Raw genomic sequence first — 22,813 nt, 5'->3', positions numbered from 1 at the left:
ATTTTAGTAATAAATCGATAGATTTCTTGTGTTCGTGTCAGTATAAAAAAATATTTTGTAAAATTAAAATAAATCTCATTATATATACATAAATTAATTAAAATTCTAATATAACGCATTGATTTTAAATAATAAAAAAATGTTTCAAATTGGTTCTTAACATTGTTTTGATTGTTCCTACTGTTGAAAACACGCACACGATAGTTTTTAAAATACTTTGCTTATTAATAAAGCCAATTCATATTTTTTAACTGATATAAAAAACGGACTATAAATAAGTAGATTTACTAAACCACTACATGGAACGTTCGTTATAGTTATTAAAATCATGAAAAATTTCTTTGTCACGCAAAAAATATTTTGAATCAATTTTTTACATAATAATTTCATTAAGAATATCAAATACTATTCTATTATATAATAGTAGAAAAAAGGCAAATATATTTTTATTACGCTGGTTTAGAATCCAAATTAGAATGCTGAACGAAATCGAAAGTTAAAGTAATGAAATTGAATCATGGTGTTCGAAGTAACGTTCTAATTAAAGTCACTGATGTGTTCGCGAAAAGCCGTTTTATATGATCGTGATATGAGAACATTAACAAATAGCGAATAAGGGTGAAGCATAAATTTTCTAATTAGGTATGTTTTTAGACAAAAAGCTACGCCTTCGAGATATATTCTATATTATTGTATGAAAATCACATTTTCAATACTTTTTTATACCAGTACGACAGACTAGTGGTATTAATCGATGACTAATACCTGAAAAACCTGAGTATCTAATATTAAAAAAGTCAACTATATATTCAATACTTTGGTTCAGAGTCCAAAAGTGCCTGTATTTTAGAATTAAAATATATTATTTCTACACTTGTATCAACAAAAATATTAATTGAAAAAATAAAATATATTGAACTACAAAATACACTAAAATATTTAAACAAGCGATTTGATTTAACTTGGAAAGTGTCATGTAAAATTATATATACCAAATTTTCATTTTCATTTGTGTCATAATGAAAATATTTAAATACAATACTGCTACGATTTATGTTGCTAAGTGTATTTATTTTGCATTAATTTAAGTAAGTTTTTAACGTAAATTTTTAATCAACGCACATTTATTATACATCTTATTTTTAAATCCAAATATTATATAGCATGACTTTCTGAGGCTTTCACGTCATAGTTATTATCGCAACCGCACTGAGAAAATTACCAGCAAAACTAGTTTTACCCCGCTCTATATCTATTGTAAATAGAGAAAGTTACGCACAAGTTTTCACGTGAAATTTCATCGCTATCTCACATAAAGCCGCTCATGTGCGACAAAGACGACAAAATGATAATACCGACTTTATTATTATATTATTGAGGCAAATTTTAACGTTTGCCCTTAAAGGGCTTCTTACTGATTGTTTTCCGAGTCGACACAATAGAAAGTCTTCAGCACGCCCGCATGACGAACTTCGCTTAGATTTGAAGTTTAATCAAGTTCGCCTTCAATTTATATAAATTCAATCCGTAATGTTGGCTTAATTTAATATTAAACGCGATGACGAAAATTTTGCGAATTTCTTCCGTTAAATTATAAATAGACGTTCCTATTCGTGGATATAACTATACGTAAAATACTATTATTCATACTGTTTTAATTAAATAAACAAATAATTCGTTTTAAAAATACACTGTGGTCATCAAATCATCGCAATGAAAACTATGGTGGTCTTATTTAGGAAATGTTTAAGGATAAATTTTATTTTCTGTATAAACTTTACGCAAATAATGTTTTAGTTGCAACGAGGACTCTACAGTGGCAATAGCTAATAAGGTACTACTAACATGTATATTATATCAAATACTTATTTTAATCGTTTTCACTAATAACAAATATACTGCACAAAAAATAATTAATAAACATTCGATAAAAATATTTAACTTAAAAAAAATTATATCACTTTGAATAAATAGTTTATGAATCAGACGCTATAAATATTTTTTTCTTATCAAGAAAATCTGTGACCACATTTTTTTACGCTGCGGCTTAAAAAAATATTTTTAATACAATACGCACAAGATTATCTGTATTTTCGTTAACGACCCGTTTTAGCGTTTGCACTAAGATTAACGTTTCGAGTATTATTGTTATTTAACGGCACGTTAACGGCACCCCTAACGGCTCGCATGCTCCATTATCAAATAATCAAAACCATTTCTAGTTTTGGGAAGCTGAGTTTGCGGACCCGTTTTCGCTACTATATTATGTATTATTAAGCATCTTGCTCCGGGGCATCAGTCGGATGATTAATTGAGAACAGCGTTAGGATATGAATTTTGCGAAAAGACCAAACGTCCTGAGGGGCGGAAACTTTCGGGGGGTCAATAATGAGCAATACTAAAATAGAAGCGTGCTAATTATGCGAGCAGGCAAATTAAGTCTTAATAAACTCATATTAAAATAAACATTTCCAATAATTTTATTTTTGCCTGGAATTTTAATTTTTAATTTTTACATAAAATGTTACAAATTTATCAGTGCAATATTAAACACAAAAAATATGTGTTATATATAACTACTATAATTTTTTTATATACTATCCGTTAAACTTTGAAAAATCAATATAATGCCAATGGTTGGCAGTCACTAATAGAAAACACCTATTTAAAAAGTCTCTCAGTTCACAACGAGCGTCGTATATTTTCGTCATTTGAGCTAATATTGGAACAGCGATTTTTACGTAGTCTACCACACAACAAAAAATCTGACTAGCCGTTAAAAAATAACCTAAAGAACGCGGAAACGACAGTAACAATTTTAAATGTTTAACTCCGTAAGTCTGTTTTGACGTACTAATTGAATCGGTTAAGTTAACTGTAGTAGAAGAAGCGAGCAGCTGTCGCGACGTGGCGTATGTTTGGATATTATAATTAAATTTTAACCGGAATGTTACTTTGACACAATGAGTTTTTGAAGTTAAAAAGTAAGGGTATGTGACTCTTTGTCTCTTTCATCTCATTATACTGCATCTCAAAGGAAGAAAAAACGACACTTTCGACAAAATCCGTGCATTGTATTCTGATAAAATATAATATAGGACTCCGATTTTGTATCGTTTTATTCCAAGAAAGTTTCCGACAGATTTACAGCACTCAGAACCTTTTTGGATAAAGTTTTCTATATAATAAGTCGAATGAAAAGGCAATTTATATTAAATTATTTGGTAAACATACGTGTCGAATTTTTCGTTGGAATTTGACTCTCGTTATGTGCCTGAGAATATTGAGTTTTATCATGGAAATTTTTTCTTCCATCAATTTTTGATGAAAGCCTTTTATACGAGTCTCAATATACTAATATAATAAGCAAGAATATTGCGTATTTAATATTTTTTAAATGTGTTTCATATATACATAAATCGCTCATACCACTTGTAAACAGTCTTCAGAGTCACTACATTGTCACCATATCATGAGCTTCTTTAGCACCTTTTTGCAACATAAAATAAAACTTAATGTTAACGCGATGTCCTAAATCCATAATGCGCGACAGACACTCTTCCGACTCTAGAAGCCGGCTAACAAATCACAACTTGTTCAAACTTGACACTGACTATCTCAACGGATCAGGCTATCTGACTTATTACTTCAAATGCATGTAGCGTCAGAAGTTGCTGCTATATAAATTCATTCACCGTATTTTTTGATCACACCTTGTATGTATATATATAAGCATGTAAATCATATTATTTATAGTAATTAAATTAAAAAAAAACATGTATCATTTATTAAAACATATTAGTAGTATATACATATATATTAATATATATTTTTTTATAGCTATGGAATGGACAGTGTCACAGAAACGTAAAGACCATCTTTTGCGTAAAGGATATAGGTTTCGCAAAGAAAGGATTTTGGCTGATAGTAGTGTATCATGGAGATGTTTGCAGAAAAATTGTCCAGGGCGTGTGAAAGTAAATCAACTTAACGTTGTCGATATTCATGAACATAATCATGCACCAAATCCAAATAAAAATGAAGTCACCAAGCTCAAAGCTGAAATTCGTCGACGAGCATTGACAACCGTCGAGAAACCTCGTCAGATCATCCAGAACGCTACAGCTGGAATTTCTTTGGATTTAGCAAGCAAACTACCGGCTGAAACATCTATTAAACGAATGATCCAGAGACAACGGAGGCAGCATATTTCATTTGGTCCTGTAAATTCACTCGCCGATATCGCGATTCCAGATTCTATGAAACAAACTATAAGGAATGAAGATTTTCTGCTTTGGGATTCTGGTAACACAGACACAAAGAGAATTTTGATGTTTGCTTCTCTGTCAAATTTAGATCTTTTAGAAAAAATAAAGCATTGGTTTGTCGACGGGACCTTTAAAGTGGCACCGACTCTTTTTTATCAGCTTTTTACAATACACGCGCTCATAGATTCTTCAGCGATCCCTTTAGTATATGTTTTACTTCCGGATAAATCCAAAACAAGCTATTTACGAATGTTTCGTAAACTTAAAGAAATAAAACCATCATTAAACCCAGCAAGTATTATGTCAGACTTTGAAAAAGCCAGTCAGAGTGCATGCTTAACAATTTTCCCTGGAGTACAATATCAAGGCTGTTTCTTTCATCTCGGTCAACATCTATGGAGAAAAATTCAGAGCTTAAATTTAACAGAAGCTTATCAAAATGATGAAAATCTCCGAATTCATGCCAAAATGTTGCTAGCGCTTAGCTTTGTCCCCATATGTGACGTTCCTGGTGCTTTCGAAGATTTAAATGCTAGCTGCCCACCTCTACTGACTCCATTGACCAAGTACTGGGAAGATTTTTACATTGGAAGGCCAAAAAGAGGTCGACGAGGAGATCCAATGTTTTCTATAAGTATGTGGAATGTAAGAGAACGAGTGATCCACAATCTTCCTCGGACCAATAATTCAGTGGAAGGCTGGCACCTGAGTTTTCAAAACACTGTAGGTTGTAATCATCCATCAGTGTACAAACTAATCGATCAATTTCGTCGAGAACAGGATTATTACGAACTCAAAATTCAACGATTCAATTCAGGCTTTAGACAGACGCATGCGTCTAAATGTAAGTACGTTCAATTAAATATACGTCTTACAGTATTAGTAAAGGATTATGGAACTATTGCGACGTTGGAATATTTGAAAAGAATAGCTTGCAACTTTGATATATAAAATTAAAATTAGAATAAGACTTTTTAGTGCATCTCTGCGTATTTTGTATTTAGTGTGATATTTCATATTGTCTATATCGTATTCTATAATATAATAAGATATAACACATTTATGGGGTGCCCCATTATTATGGCCAAGCCTGTATATTGTATATGTATTTTGTTATGGACTTAAAATATTTTGTATATTAAACTTTTATTGTAATTTGTAATTCGAATTATAGCCATTGTTTCTGTCATTTTTCCATTATGATCTTCGTATTTTTATGTCAGTAGTTTTAATCCAATTTATGTTTTATTACTATGTAAATCTGTCTGATTGATACATTTTTTATTCTCCATAATTATATTAATTTTTAATTAAATTATTTAATGTACATTATTTTTGTTTTCCATTTATTTTTATATTTCTATCCCAATTGTATTTAATCAGTCAGCAAAAATAAAAAATCATTATTCCAGTTTTTATTATTTACATTTTTAATCAATGTTTTTTTTAATTAAAACGCTTTGCGCTATTTTGTCGCTGCTACATTTAATGGCAGTTTCGAGGAGCTGGTCCGATTCGTATTATTTCAATTATTATATTATGATTTTTTCATCTTCTATATTATGAATTATTTCTGCCCTGTTAGATCACAAGAGTCCTTATTCAATTTAAATAAATAAGTGGGAATACATTGAATATTGCAATATCAATGTCTATACAGAAACTAATATGTGTGAAAAAAAATTAGTTTTCTATAATATATTGCAAATATCTAAAATAAGTTTTTATTTATTTATTATTTTTGAAATATTATTTCAATTACACGTCTGTGCCAAATCTTTTCTCATTATTATATTTATCCTTAATAATTTATTTCACGGCACCACGTAATTAATCTTATCAAACAGATTGCCGTAAATTAACGAGGGTTTGCCACCGTTTGCGTTAACGATGTGAAATAGGGGACGTCGACAATGCGTCATACATAATCGAGTGTTGCCATCTTGCATTTCTACGTTATATTAATGATGACAATTACTTAGCGGTAAATTGATGTTAAGCATAACTTGCTATATATTTACTATTATTATAATAATATATGCGTATTGCCATTTTAGGACCATTTGTTAACAACCTAGATTTGTAAAAAATTCTACAATAAAATTGTAATGTAAAATAAATATTATTTAGTGAAAGTTATCACCAATCGATGATGAATTAATCCCATTACGTAAAATCCAATTTGCGGTAGTTTTATATCCCCACAATCTGATTTGTACAGCTGCTTGATTGATTGAATTACATCCGTTATATTGTCTAGTATCTGAACTAATACTAGACGATTAATCAGAGAAATAAATGTTATAATAATTAATTATAAAAAACTGTTATATTATTAAGATTTACATAATAATTAATTCGATTATGTATATAAATTGGTTATTAAAATATTTTATTTTATTCTATACATACAGTGGCGGCCACCTAAATAAGACACTTTTTACAAAATCATTTCGTAACAAAATATGGGATTGGAAAGAAAACGGTTGAGACTTAAAGCCAAAAACGAAGAAATCAGAACAAATGCTTGCATTTCTCTAAATTACATTTTAATTTTTTTTGTTCTCTTAAGTACCATTTGCTTGACAATCCATAACAATAAATTAACACAATAGTGCGACGACCCATTTTAAAATATTTATGGGACCAAAAAATGTTTTAAACATAAATAAATAAATATACACAAATAACAAAGACTGCCGCTCAATTTTAGATATCTTTACCTGCGAACGAAGAAAGTTTATATCGCTTGCAGAAATACAAAATTGTACCGTTTTACAACAATTTAAAAATCCACAAGTTATATTTATGTTTATATAAACTGATGATATGTATATTTTTAAAAACTAAAATACGTCCCGTCGAAGGTCAAATGAAACGTTGCAGTTAATGTCATATTACTTTATATATTTCTTAAAAATAGACATGGTACATATTTGTTTGTGAGTTTATATATTTGAGCTAAAAATGCTTAATTAGCATATTTTTATATACAAATAAACAAAGTGATGCACGAAAAAGGGCATTACGTTTAATAATATGTGGGATGTTGATTTATTATAAATTAAAGAAACAAATATGGAAAAAAAAAAAAAAAAATTTTTTTTTTAAATTAGTATACCAACTCATCAGTGTAAAACAATTGAAAATAATCAATAGGTTGTATACAGTTTGCAGGAACTTGGGGCCTAGGACATTTATCATTTGGTGGAAATATTACTATGTATAAGGTACATTGTCATTACTAGTTATTATTCTCTAATTTTTTGATGTGGTGCGATTTGTTTGAGGTACAGTTTCTTCCTCGCTATTATTTTAATTGCCTGTATTCGATTCAAGGCAACAGGCCTAATTTCGACGTTACTTTATTTACTATCATCATTGGAAGATGAAAAATCAAACATGAAATCCTCCCCATCACTATCATTATAAAACATATTATGATTACAATCATTATATTCAGCGATAGCACTGTTTTTTTTACAATAAAATTTAAAAAAAAAATTACAATAAAATTTAAAAAATTAGTAATTAAAACAAAATTATTATTCACTATAGTCTTACTTAGACACAATTTATGGACACCCGAGACACTGTCAAAACCCCAATAGGCAATAAAAACGTCACAGACGCGTGTCTACCGAAGGACGATCGCCAACCATTGCCTTCGGGAGAAATCTACGGCACATCTGCATTTAAATTTAATCATAAAAAACCCGACTTATCGCGATAAATGAGCTCTCCCGAGCTTGATTCAAGTAAAAATGATATTTTTTTGATAAGATATGCTTCTTGAAATTCTTATCTACAACACTGCAAAAACGCCATTCAAAACATGCACAGAACATACCTAAAAATCGACGTTATATTTCATTAATTGAAATGGTGCGCCTGACGCACCCTACGAGTAATATAGAGCCAAACGCTGGTGCGTCTCACGCACATTACGAGCAGAAAGGGTTAATGAACAGTTTGACGGGCTATACTGATGATACCGAGATTTAGTACCCTTGCCTTTCTGAGAAGTCCAAAACGGCGTATTGTACACATGGTCACTATTTAAAAGGAATCATTGTCAAACGGATAATTTTTGCTTTCATTTTCATTTCGAACGCCGTGATATCGATTTCTTTCCTTATAAGGATTAATTCAAATAATTAAAATTAATAATAAATAGTGTATTTACCTAGAATATAATTTTAATTAAATAACAACTTTATTGTGGAGAAAAGTGCACATTGTAATCCTAAAAAACGAGAACTAATTGTGGATTTAAAAAATGACAAAGGTTGGTCAGTGCAAATAATATCAGAATATCTAAAAAATCAAGATGTCAAATATATAATGCGTTAAAACATTTTAAAACATATAAAACCTGTGAAAACCTGAAACGTAAACAACGTCCAAAAAAACTTTGACACGTGTGTATCGAAAAATAATTAAAATTTCCAAAGAAAATTCATTAAAAACTGCAGAAGACATTAGAAAAGAAGTAAATCAATTAAATGAAAGTGATATAAGTGTTAAAATAGTGCGTAGAAGGCTGTATGAAGCAGGATTATATGGCACCATTGCTCGACGTAAACCATTAGTGAAAAAAACAATTAATTTTGCTAAAAATCATTTAAACTGGACAATATTAGGCTGAAAGAATGCTTAGTTATAAATAGAATAGGCTCTGGTGGAAGGCAATATGTTATAAGATATGTAAACGAAGAGTTCAACCTCAGAAATACTATAAAAACAATTAAAAGAGCTCAAGGAAGCATTATGTTATGGGGTTTTATGTCTTGGCATGGGGTCGGTCCTATCCATTTAATTGAAGGGATTATGAACCAGGAAGTATATGTTAATATTTTGGAACTCGTAATGTTACCTTATGCTGAAGATTTCGGGTCATTGTCCTGTTTATAGACAGGACAATGACGCAAAACATATTTCACGTAGGGAAAAAAAGTCGTTCACGGACAATATTATGGATGTTTTGGAATGGCAATCATGCAGCCCTGATCTAAACCCTATTGAACACGTATGGAGATATTTAAAGCACAAAATGAATTTGTCACGAATTTAAAATAAATAAATTAAATTGTAAAAAATGAGTGGGAACTGATTCCTGCCGCAAATACCAACAATTGATCGAGACAATACCTAACTGTTGTAGGGCTATTATAAGGACAAAAGGTCACCCTACAAAATATTAGCGGTATTTTTATTTTGTTTTATTTTTTTATTTGTTTTTGAATTAATAGAATACACTCATATGTAGGGATTCCAATCCCGGGCCAAAATTTTGATCCCGGGATTTCGGTATTGCAATAAGTCGATCCCGGGATCCCGGGACCAGTCCCGGGATAATTTTCCTGTTATTTTATCGATAAAAATAATTTAAAATGAATAATACGATATATTTGTACATCTGTTTTTTATAACGTACAATGTATAAAGTACATATAATTTTAGTCTTTGGCTTAAAATAGAAAATAATATAATAAAAATAAAAAAGGACAGGTCTTATATATTTATTTGAGAAGATAAAAAATTAACTTTTGTCAATGTATGTACATATGTACATTAATAGACACAATTAATGGAAAACATTATTTTGAATACAACTCACGAAGTAACATCAAAGCATCAAGCGTTTCATCATTTAGCCTTGATCTGATTTTGGTTCCTAAGCAGCCTGCTGCTGAAAAAGCACTTCAGACTCACAGCCTCAAAGATTCACAGATGACACGTGCAACTTGCGCAAGTTTGTACACGAAATATAGCTATTTTGACAATAATAATTCGATTGTGCTTGATAAATCAATCAATCCAAAAAATTCGGGATTATGTTTTATAATCCCGGGACTCATCGGGTATTGAAAATCGTTCGGGATCCCGGGATCCCGGGATCCGGGATCCCGGGATTGGAATCCCTACTCATATGTATCTCGCATATAGGTGAATCACTTTTATAAATTAAATTTTAAATTAAAAATAAATATTTATTACAACATTATGTAGATTATCTAGATAAAAAATAAAAAGTTGAAAGGTTTTAACAATTTGAGATCAGGAAAATGTAAGAAAACCTAATCTGTTATGATTGATCTTAATTATAATTACATAATAATCACTAATTTTAAATTAATAATAAGATACAAATTTAAAAAAATTATGGTACATATGGGGTTTGAACCCATATCTTTCTAGGACTATACCATTAGTCTATCGTGCTATTTAAGCTTAACTTAATTAGCATATTATGCCAGTCAAAAAAAATTAAAGGATCAATGACAATATTTTCAAATAAAGACAATGATTCTTTCGACGTTTTAATGAAATAATGTAGATGAGAATGAATTAGGAATGTTTTTATTGGCTATGTTATGGAATTATTAAGCGATCAATTATTAAACATGCATTAAATATTATAGTAAGAATTATAATAAATTAATAGAGCAATTTTTATGTTCTCGTATTTTTTAATACATGTTTTACCAATTTTTCTGTTGGATAATTTTTCAATTAATAACCAAAATATAATTCACATGCAAACATATTGACCTAAGTTATTGTAAATGAAGTCATCACCTAAAAAGATATATACTGTAATAATAAAAAAATGTATTGCTTATTTCATAAAATTTAACAATATGTTTTTGGGATCACTTTTTCTTAAATTTAATTGCTTAAAATGAAGTTGGCTACTATTTGGCTGAAGAGCATATTATTTTACATAAATTTATTTGTGTTAAAAACATATAAAGGAGTGATGAATATCAGGTTGATTGTATAAACGTGCCTTGATATACAAGGTAAATTATAAGGCGTATAAATGTGATGTATCATCTACTTCACACCTTTTAAAATTGATGCTTCACTGACATTCATATTAAGTAAATTATTTTATTTATAGATAAAAAATATGCTTCAGATGCTTTTAATATTTTTTAACAGAAAAAGGTGAAAGGTGTTATAAAAATACAACTGAGGTGTCCTTAAAAAGCAATAGAGTATTATATTAAATTCTCACTTTTTAAATTTTGTGATTATCACTTATTAAAATTACTGCTTTAAATAAATACATCACTGACTTCTGTTGTTGCTTTCTTTTTACCCAAAAGACGTCTAATTCCATATTACCTTAATGTCTTTCAATTTCTATCGTTTCTGAGAGATCGGAATTAGTGATTATTATATAATTATAATTCAGATCGATCATCATATATTATATATTCCTAGAATTTCCTAATATTACGGATGAATATCATGACGGTTAATTAAAATTGAGCTAGGTCGTATATATTATCGTACATATGTATGTATGTATTCGGTATTAAAAAATCCATTATAATGAGCTTCTTCAGCTTATATGTGTAAAAAAAACATATAAAAAAGAATACCTTTAAAAGTTTTTATACTACATTAGAAAATAATAATCAGATGTACAAAATGTGTTTTTAATGAAATTTTAAAATATTCTAGTCACACTGTATTAGCGTACTATCAATCTTCAAAGTTAGGAAATTTATTATCTTCTATTCATTTTATTTTGTCTGTCGGCTGAATGAATTTTTCACACATAACAATAGATAAAGCAGCTCGTACACGTCCGATAGCGCGTCACGTCCTATCTCCACGCCGCCTTGTTTTCGTTTCGCCGATTTAAAAATGGACGAACGTATGATCAAATAATATACTTCGCGTCTAAATCTATACTACGTCTACGTCTACGTGACTCGCTCGGTCACGTGACAAAGGCCGTTAAGAGCGCAACCGCTTTTATCGACGACGATCGAACGGAAAAACTCGGCGAGGTTTTTAGAACCGATCGCGTGGACATAAAGGGTTTTGTTTTATGTTTCATAATAGTAATAAGTCGTATGTTTCTGTAAATTATGACGACAGTACCTACTCTTTTTGACTATATTTTAATATTTTATTGTAATTTATTGAACAGAATGTAACAACATGACTTTTCAACGTTCAATTTTGATTGTTGTTAACTTTAATTTTTTTCGAATTTGATAGTTAAGTTTATAAATATAACGCAAAGTTTATTTAGTAAAATGATAATTCATAATTAAAAAAATCAGTTCAGTAAAAGCTGCTAGAATTAGATTCTTATAAAGACAAAGTTTTATTGCTGTTTTATTGCCAATCTAGAGTACGCTCGGGATAAGGATTCCGGTTTGTTATTGTATGCGTGAACTGTGTGGCTCAAAACAATTTCGCTTAGAATATTTAATTTTTTTATTTTAAAAGAAAATATATGTTTATTTAACATACATACATCTGAGGCATAGTTGGAAATTTCAACGGACAATTAAAAATATATTATATAATCGAAGAAACCAGACATTGATGTCATTAATTAAATATTTGCAAAATTCAAAATCTTTCACTAGTCTAAAAAATAATGAAGTCTTTAGCTATTCTTCAAAAGCAAAAAGATATAAAATGGGGAAAGAAATTAATCGCAGATTGTTTAATGGCTCGACGACTCTATTAAATCATTAGAATCCATTGAATAAATTAAAAAAATATCATTGGCGAAACGATAAGAATAATAATTTTTTTAAGCCTTACAGAGAATAGTGTAAAAAAACCAACAACGTATGGATTAATGGAAAAATAATTAAAATATTTTAATCCACGGGTAAGAGAACGAATTACTTACAGTGTATATTTGAAGCCTTGATATCAATTAACCCAGATATGCGCAAGAAATTTTGTTCTCTTAAAATTTCATTTATAAATAAAAAACAGTGGCACGAGTTTAGTGACCTACCCATGGGACAGTGGGCATATCTGGGTTAAACCAATATCAACACATAATTATTTAAAATAAATCACTAGAGAAGATCGAACTTCTGTGCTACACTGCATTTTAATGACGAATACCAGCGTTGACGAATCAGCGACTGTCCTTAAAAGAGAAAGCGAGACAACGAAGTACACGCTACATCGCTTCTCCCTCTCATATACATGTACACGCATACAATAACAAACCGGCATCCTTATCCTGAGCGTACTCTACATCCTTTGTAAAAACTACAGAAATTAAAAATGTTTTTAAATCTTAAAAATAATTGCCAACATTGATGTAAAAATAAGCATCTTGGATGTGCCAAAGATAAAAAGAAATGGATCTCTTATACATTTCTAAAAATTAAATTAAATTAATTTTTTTTTTCATTAAAATACTTAAAATTGCTTGATTCCCGGGAATTCCCGGGATTCAAGATTTAAAAATAATTTATAAAAACATAGAATTAAATTCAATTATAATAAAAATCCTTTAATTTATTATGTTTTGATGTAATTTGAATACTTTCTCAATTCAACGAATAATTTAGGATAATCTCAATGTCTCAATGTTTATTCTGGGGCAAATAGGAAAACGAAGAAAATTTAATTATTAGATATTCAGCCTTGCATTTAATACGATTTAAATTATGCAACCTTTTTTTACATTTCCTGAGGTTTTAATTTTACGTTGTTTCTTTGTTTCCGCCGCACAAAAGGTTAATAATAATTGTTATTAATTGATACCGCAAATCCTACGAGGGCGGTCTAATGCGAAAACGAAGCGAGAACGGTTTTCCGGGGCTGAAACATCCCCGAGGACAATAAAGCCTACATCGCGCAAAACCGCATATAATCCCATTCAGATTATGGCGACAACAATGGCGGCGAAAAGCCTGCCAGGGGTGTGAGATAAAGTGTCAATTTATAATAAACGAGAAAAATGATGAGAGTTTTCCGGGTTGGCACAACCGTTTCCGCTGGAAAACGAAACCGCAGTTTGAGAACGACTGGCCGGTGTGGTTGTTAAACTTTCGAGTGCCAGGATTCGACATGCGAATTTATGAAGGAAATTTTGTCGTATAAATAGACGTCCCGATTCGGCATTAACGTTAACGTGAATATGTGCCAAAATCACGTTGGCGTGTCCATAAATTGCAGATTTATATGACTTTAATGACGGCGTTCTTTATAATAATAAAATAAAACAGTAAAAAGATTATAAATTAAAGATTAAAACTTAGTAACTGATTTAAATATTATGTACGAACATATCAACATAAATTTATTATCCCTATAAATGACAAATCACTTCGAAAAACTAATATCAAACTATTTCCTTATCGTCAAGCAATAGATTTGTAGCTTAAGTACTTTCATTGTCAAACGAATACCCGGAATACCATCGCCATTATCACGGCCATTATTTCAAATACGAACTCCAGTTTCGTTATTACCATCATCATTATCGATAACGTTTGAAATCGCAATGCATTGTCGATTATTGTTATTGTAATGTCGTCGGCATATCTCTCACTGAACGACGATATACTTTTACGATAATATTGTATTAAAATCAGATATCTTTAAAACAAGAAGATGTTTTGATTCGTTTTAATATGCTGTCAGATATTTGCAGAACTAAATTGGAATTGAAATTGTAAAAGCGTAATTTTGCCGCTCGTTGAATTTCAATTAATTAATAATGGCAATATAATTTAATGGGAATTTAATGTAAATGACATTTTTATCAATTCTAGAATCTATTCAATATGAAACATGCTGCGGTAATTGGTTTATCTTCGAAAACAACCCTCGAGTTTGAACAGTGTCCGAGATTCAAAGTTTTGCGGTCAATTTATTGGATTTCGAGGCGAATTGATGAGTCTTTTGGCAAAAGCTTCGACAAATTCCGTTCTACGTGTCTTGAAATATTATAAAAATATTTTTTTAATACAGCAACATGTGTTGCCTAAAAATTGCATATATTCTGAGAACGTGTCCGTAACAATGCCGTCAATTATTTTTGAATTTCAGTCACGAACTCGCGGAACGATACAATTGATTTTCACGCGAAAATTTCGAGAGCGGAAAAATCTTTACCATTTTTAGCGTAGATATATCGTCTGATTGCTGAGGATATAAAATGTCAAAAGATCAATAGTTCGAGAATATTTTTAATATGATCCAATCTTGTCGATAAAATTTGTTATATAATTTATGAGCGTATATCGCGTGATAAGAAAAAAATATCAAAATCTTATAATACAAACAGCTGTGTAAAAATAAACATTCGCTTAAAGAGCGTCAGATATCCAAATATATTTGAAAACCGATGTTTATTCAACAGGCGTTATCAAATTTAAGATATCGTGAAAGTTAAACACTTCGAACGGATCAAGTTAAAATTTAAATTACGGTAAGATTGTTCAGTCAAAACAATCTAAAGATTTTTACATAAATTTACATGCGAACTTTACTAACTGCATTAATATAAATGATTTCATCTACACCTCAAAGTGCCGACATTAGAATCAAAATTATTGATTCTATCTAGTGTTTTTTATTTCTTAATGTTATTTTCTCAAGCAAAGATAAATTAATTCTGATTTCTTGAGAAACTTAGGCCAACAAAAAATATATGCATATAATATACAGTATAATTCTTTTTACTATTTTATTACAAATGACTAAAAAAAACAGTTATCGTGCACCATCCCACATAATTTTTTCCAGCTCCTCACAGCTATTGCCAAAAATATATTTGTGTTAGGAAAGTTCATTAAGAAGCTATATGGCTTGTGCAAGAGGAGAGTAATTGAGCGCTGACGTACTGGTCACAACGGTTCGGCATAAGAGACGCGATCGCAACTCTCTATACTGTAATTTTTGGCAATAATTAATTTTTATTTTTTATTAAACCTTTCGTTGTAACCTGACAATGCGTTACAACGAAGTAAATCTGTACCAACTGAATAAGTCAATCAGATATAATGTATACCTACAAGTAAGTATTAACCACCATACTGAAAGTCTAGGAATCGGTGACATCTATATTAATAATTATAAATTATTATGTGTTTTATATAATTTATAACCAATATGTCACTGCAGCTATGTAAATAATATTATGGTTATTAATTAAAATATAAACGAATGCAAAGTAAAATAAAACACTAACGAAAACAGGATTACATAATTATTACATTATTTATTTATCTAAAATTCCTATATGAGAAATTATTATAATTTTGCTTTCCATGACATTTTTCCTTGTATTTTTTTTTTAAAAGTCAACATCATATTATTTATAGCATTTACATAAAAACATAGACTCTTAAAGACCTAATATTAATAATTTATAAGTCATTGATACTTTTATTCTTATTTTTTTATAGTCAAAATGAAATATTTCCTAAACGTAATGTCTGTACTACACTCTCTGGAAGTTGTCCGAACCGAAGATACAACTGAAATCGGCCGAGATCTACGACTTTGAGTAAGTGACCACACTGTCGCAAATTTCATATACTGTCCGGACGGCGGCCGTTAATGACGTTCGAACGGCGGCTTCAGTCACATCGAAAAATGTGCCAAATAATCGCAATTTTTAAATTATCATATTATTAAAATTACGCTACTTATAATTATAAAAGTTTGTGTGTGCACTCACCAATACAATATCAGTGAAAACTTTTCGGTCGTAAATATTCAATTTACGCAAAATCTTTTGTCTGCTTTTGCAAAATGCCATAAGGCATAAAAATGCTACTTCAGAATACAAACACCACATCCTAGAATTTATCGCCATCGATTCTAAATAACAATTCGTTATGGTGTGACATTTATATAAACCGATCTATGAAAATACTCGAAATGTTCGAAACGATTTTTTTAATAAAATCTATTATAGTACCACTAATTATTTTTTAATTATTTAATTTTTTATGAAAAAAAATATAATAACGATGTCTGTTAGAAGAATATACTATCAAAAATTTAATTAATCCCTTTTGGTGCCCTAAAATATTCAAAGATGTCAGTAAGAGTCTGTTGAAGTCCCCGATAAGCATGTGGTATTATAATTTGACCACGTGACCACGATGCAGCGCTCGACATGCGTGCTAACTATAGGACACCCGCGCATACTGAAATTGAACCTAGTTACTCGTTCTATCTCAGTTTTCGAAACACCGTATCATTATCTCTCTCACTCTCGTCACTTAACACGCGAGAGAGCGAAAGGGGAAGTATCTCACCGCTCGCGCTCGAAAGAGCAGCTCCGACTTCGGTCTTTTTGCCGACAATGTTCGGAAGCGCTCGAAGCTAGACAAGTCGACTGAATTACACCCACTTTACCTCCCGTTCTCGGTAACTTTAGAGCGGGCAGAACCGAACTCGATCGAAGTAACTGAACACCTGAATTAAAACCAGTATTCATGCTAAAAATTACACCAGTAATTTTTAAAGAAAAAAGCATATATGAAAATTCTTGATAAATCTTCGAAAAGAAACACTTATTCTATTTATCCACAATATGGTGATATTTTATGATGAAAATTTAATTTTTATCTCCCAAATATAAAATATTTAATGCTCTGTAAAATTTACAAAAGCTAATAAAATCTAATCCGGCGTGATTAACTGAAATCAGAATTGTAATATTACTCAGTTAAATGGTAATTAAAAACATCGTAGATTCTTGTGGGATTTGAACTCACGGTCTTTAAATTAATGTGTAAGGACTTATCATTAATCAACCGTTCCAAATCCAATGTTTTGGAATGTACTTTGAAATTTAAAATAATACTAATCGATATGATTTTTATGTATTGAATTCTAAAAATATCAAACAAGTTGCTCTCGCGACATGTGGAGTCAATACAAAAGATCACAAAATGCATTTTCTTTGGCATAATTGGTCAAAATAAAACTTTTTTACCATTGAACAAGGCTTCTAGTTAACAATAAAATAAAAGAGCTTTTCTCGAATACATAAAACACTTCATTACTAACACGACAACATGCTACAACTTTGTAAATATTTATTATTTTATATAAAAATAAATATATACAAGACATATATTCACACTTGGTCCTAAAATTCTGAAACATATAGCTTCACATATTATTTAACCTAACTGACAATATAGTTATAGTAGAAATAGTATAGATCTTATTATTTTTAGTTACACAGAAAAACACCATATATGCATTTATAAATATTGTACGTCGTACATAAAATATCTATAAAAAAAATACTACACTTGCTCTTTATATTTTGTATAAAAGGCAACAACAAAAACTCATGTAATATTCAAAATATGTATTAAACAAAATAATCTTCAGCAGCACTTTAACTATAATTGATTAGATTCTTTGAATTATTAGTATTCAAAAAAGAATTTCACGCTCGTGCGTCATCAAAATGTTACTAATCAATATTTTATTTTAAAACTGTTTTAATCGCAGAAACAGTGTTCAACTATATATTTTTGCTTGCAAATCATAAAGTGACAATTGAACCTTATTCACTAACACTGCACCACACAAACTCAATTTATTAAGACCTAACCAATGCGATGCTACTACATCCATGTAACATAATTGGTTAATAGAGCCACCATTCAAGCTCCCCTCAATTATCTACTAAACATCGTCATATCAGACGTGACTAAGGGACAAAGGAGGAAGATGCACCATTCGTTATATTAACCACATGGCGAATAAACTGACATATGACTAAGAGGCTAAAAGGACTTCGGTGTCCTTTGTCATCACTTACTAAAAATTTATCTAGCGCACATGCAGGCAAACGTTCGATTAACACATGGTGCTCTTTATAATATAATTAAATTTACTATATGCCAAAAATATTTTATCACAGCTACAGATTATTACATTAATCATAAACCATATAAAATATAATCGTATGATCCGAAAGTATACAGCCAGATATATATAAACACAGTTCCTTGAAAAATTATCGTTAACAAATAAAGAATTATGAATCAGAATAAATATAGTACATACTATGGTTGTATACTAAGCAAATTGATTATATACATACATGGGAAACCATTAAACCTAGTCGTTTCATAGGAAGGTAATAAAAACCTGTCAATTTATGCATGTCAGCGATATTTGAGCATGTTTATTGACTACATACAGGTCAATGATGTGATAAGGTTTCCCTCAAAAAACCCTAAAGCCAACAAAAATCGATTTTTATCTCTACTTTATATTTAACTGCGATAATTTTAAATGCATAAAAAAAACATTAAAACGTTTTTTTGTCGTTAAGTAATTATTTTTTAATATAAAATGTGCGTTAAATATTTTACATATACAAGGAAGTTTTGGTTATGATATTATTTTTAATAGACGTTTTAGATTTTTTGGACTTTTCTCTAAAACAGGTAAATGGGAAAATGTATTATATAATATAATCACCACCTTTGAACCCTACTTCATTAAAGGTTAACATTAAAGCAACTTTGAAAACGTATTTTAGTCACTAAACTTTGCTTGTTTCTCGTTAAATATTCACAACCCCACGTTTTGCTTTTTAACCGCCCGTTATAATTAACGTCGAAGCCATTTTCGATATTTTCCTTCCGTGTCCTTCACTTTTAACCACCTAAGCTCAAAACGAGACGAGCTCACGCAAAACGGCTTCAACTTGTAAATTCGTCAAAGAAAAGCCTATTGACTAATAAATCATTCAATCCTCAAATACTTTCATTTAACCATATCTTTAAATTCGCTTCACGGAAAGTTTTTCTCAAACCAATCCTTTGACGTCACAAGGCGAATTCATCGCGGATTTACATTAAGCCCTTTATCTGGTAAGCACTTCTCGCGTGTGTACCTCTGAAACATATTTGGTTTGCCCCTTACAAAAGAATGAAAAAATATTTCGTGTAAAATGGAGCAAAAAACATAGCATGTACTTTTTGAACCGGTGAATTTAAAGCTCGTTTTTGAGCTTACAACCCTTTGGACTGATAATAATTTAATTAATATTATACAGGATGTAAATATATGGATATTTTAAAGTCCGAATCAGATTATACATGTTTTGTATATAAGATATACCGCCATATTTTTAAAATAAATTATACATCAGGTAGAATTCAGAATAATTTGTAGTGCTAAAATATGTATGTTTTAAAATAATTTATATTGATATACATATCATGGATCAGGATAAGATAGCGTGGCATTGAAGCAATCGATTTGATTTAGGGGAGATAAACGTTTTGATAAATAATTCACACATCAACCTATTTCACTGTCAACCGTATTATTCTATTTGTTCAACTCGAAACTTAACACATTGTATCAGATGTCGATAGTCTCTCTGGAGCTTTAAGCCATTAGACAATAGCTTATCTATGCAAAAGTCCTGAAAATCCAAAATTTCTCCAAAGACGAGCAAGAAAATAAGATATATACTACACTTTCTAGTGCTTGTTATTTCAAATATGTTTTCTTCCCTTCCGAATCGAAAGAAAACACTCATCCGCGGAAAGAAAGAGCCACGAAGGTTTTTTATAGTGACCTATATTTGGGTCATAGCCCCTCACTCTTCCCATGTAATTTGAGATAACGAGGCTTTCATTGCCGACCGATAAATTTGAAGCCACAATGGGGTGTTCGATTAATAAAGTTTTGTTTGTGAAACAAAGTTATAAAATTTGAATTAGCGCTAAATAAGCACAATCAGGGTGTTCTTAATTACCGAAATTGGGTCAGTCCATAATTTCATGCACATTTACACCATATGTTAGTTTAGAATAAACACAATTTCATAGAATAATGGCTATGATGTTTTTGCATATTCTGAAACATACATTAAAGTATACATTTCGTCGAGTAAATATTGAAGCAATGATTTTGCTATAAGCACAATATAATTTATTTATCAATAAAATTAAAGGTTTAGAACCACGGTAAATTTAATTTTATAGCATTTTTACACAATATAATGTGTTTAACTGTTTTACACCTAACCAGAAGCGAAATAACAGATGGCTATATTATATTGTATAAGTGAATTTGCCTCCAAAATGTAGAAATATATAATAATTTATGATCAGGATTTAAAAATACGAACGAAAAAAATATTTTACCACCTCTGCATACAGAATCTAATCGATGTTTAATTCTCGTTTTTGAGCTTACTTTTACATTCATCAAAATAAAAATTGTTTCATAATTAAAACATCGTAGTAAAAACACTGGGTAAAGAATATCTTTCACTTCCACCTTGACTATACTTAAAAATCACAAAAGTATAAAATATTTGGAAAAACAACTCTATGCCAAATTCTTATTATAAAACATCTACAACCATTCAATGTTATTTCATACAATTATCATAAAATTTATAGCAAATTGAAATGCATACATTAACAAGCAATTTGTTCGTAGAGGTAATCATAAATAACAACTAAGCTTATCTAAAATCAGCAGTGTAAAAAACGCATGTGTATGTTATAAACTACATGTTTTACAGTATTAGATACAGAATAATATATAGATACACATTTTAACCAATTTTAGAATCACTGTTACACAAATACAGTCTAACAAAGTCTTTATTAGACATTAACAAATAGTCTGGTTCCACCCTAAATCATCACATTGGCCAGATGATAAAGAACTGGAAAAGGCGTTACACTTATTTTAATTATCAATGGTGCATTAGCCAAAACACGGCCGTACTGAGTAACTTTCTTCAAACATTTCAGTCAGAACTTAAAACACAGGACTACTACCTCGTTCCTGATTTAGAATTTACGTGAATTTAGCTGTGCTTGCACTAAACAAAGCTACACTGAAACGACCTTTAAAATACCAAATGAAACACCCAAGATTTTAACCCGATCTTTGAGACAAATTTTTTTTATTATATTTTTTGGTCAATAAAATGCACTGATCTAATTTAAATTACAATTCTTAAAGTTTATTTGTGTTGCTGAAAACTCGCGAATGGAATTCTTATATCAATTATTTTTATTACTTTATATAAAATTTGAGTTAGTTGTGAAAGAATTGAACACAAACCTGATTTGTGCTAAGATACTGAGTGACACATTCAAAGATGAAAATGTGTTTATGCTTCAAGCGGCTTTAATTTAAAATTCACATTGCTTTCGCCATGATAATGATTGCCGTTGTTACTAAACTATCGTATATAAACGTAATTTTAAATGGTGTAAAAAATCATCAAATTTATAAACCAACATCACAAGTGAAATAAATAAAAAATAATAATTTGATACCAACTCTTAAAATCATATTGGTATTTGTCAAATTTTTTATTAATAATATTATTTTTAGTAAAAATATATAATAATTTAGTGGCTGAATATGGGAGCGGATAAGCCTGATATTTTTTTTAATACGATTTATTAAAATAAATGGATAATAACTAGAAGAGTTTTTCGACCTCTGATATATGGTAAAGTAGTAAAGTAGTACGATATATATGAAACGATACATATTAAAAACATCTTTTAAAACACTACGTTGCCTGGCAGACGGAAAAGCACTATCGAGCACTGTGTGAGCAATGAATTTTCCCCAAGATCTAATCCCCTGTTCTACGTGGCTCTGCTGTCTATCCACTTTCGTGCCACCCGGTGGAAAATAACCTCCTCGATTCAACCCACACCCCGATGTCTGGCTCTCGGGGTTTCGGCTATACTTAACGAGGCGGGACGCCAGACGAGAGCCAT

At 30.2% G+C, this 22,813-nt stretch overlaps 2 protein-coding genes across 6 annotated transcripts in view; one reads left to right on the top strand and one right to left on the bottom strand.

Annotated features, from left to right (window-relative positions):
* The window catches only part of LOC148236204 (CUB and sushi domain-containing protein 1-like), a 92,967-nt gene that overhangs the window by 12,647 nt on the left and 57,507 nt on the right, over positions 1-22,813 (bottom strand). The gene's annotated exons all lie outside the window — the stretch shown is intronic.
* LOC148236206 (uncharacterized) lies at positions 3,843-5,351 on the top strand. Its single transcript, XM_088184411.1, has one exon. It carries the CDS (start codon positions 3,843-3,845, stop codon positions 5,217-5,219), a length of 1,377 nt encoding a protein of 458 aa, XP_088040537.1. The 3' UTR covers positions 5,220-5,351.

The sequence above is a fragment of the Plectrocnemia conspersa genome, unplaced genomic scaffold (assembly GCF_051122295.1).
Source record: "Plectrocnemia conspersa isolate PC_06_02 unplaced genomic scaffold, ASM5112229v1 ptg000004l, whole genome shotgun sequence".
In the NCBI taxonomy this organism is placed as follows: domain Eukaryota; kingdom Metazoa; phylum Arthropoda; class Insecta; order Trichoptera; family Polycentropodidae; genus Plectrocnemia; species Plectrocnemia conspersa.
Note: the sequence above shows the minus strand (reverse complement) of the source record. Positions and strands in the feature narration are given on the sequence as shown.

Excerpts from the sequence above, each read along its gene's own strand:
- LOC148236206 (XM_088184411.1), top strand. The coding sequence starts at position 3,843 with ATGGAATGGACAGTGTCACAGAAACGTAAAGACCATCTTTTGCGTAAA.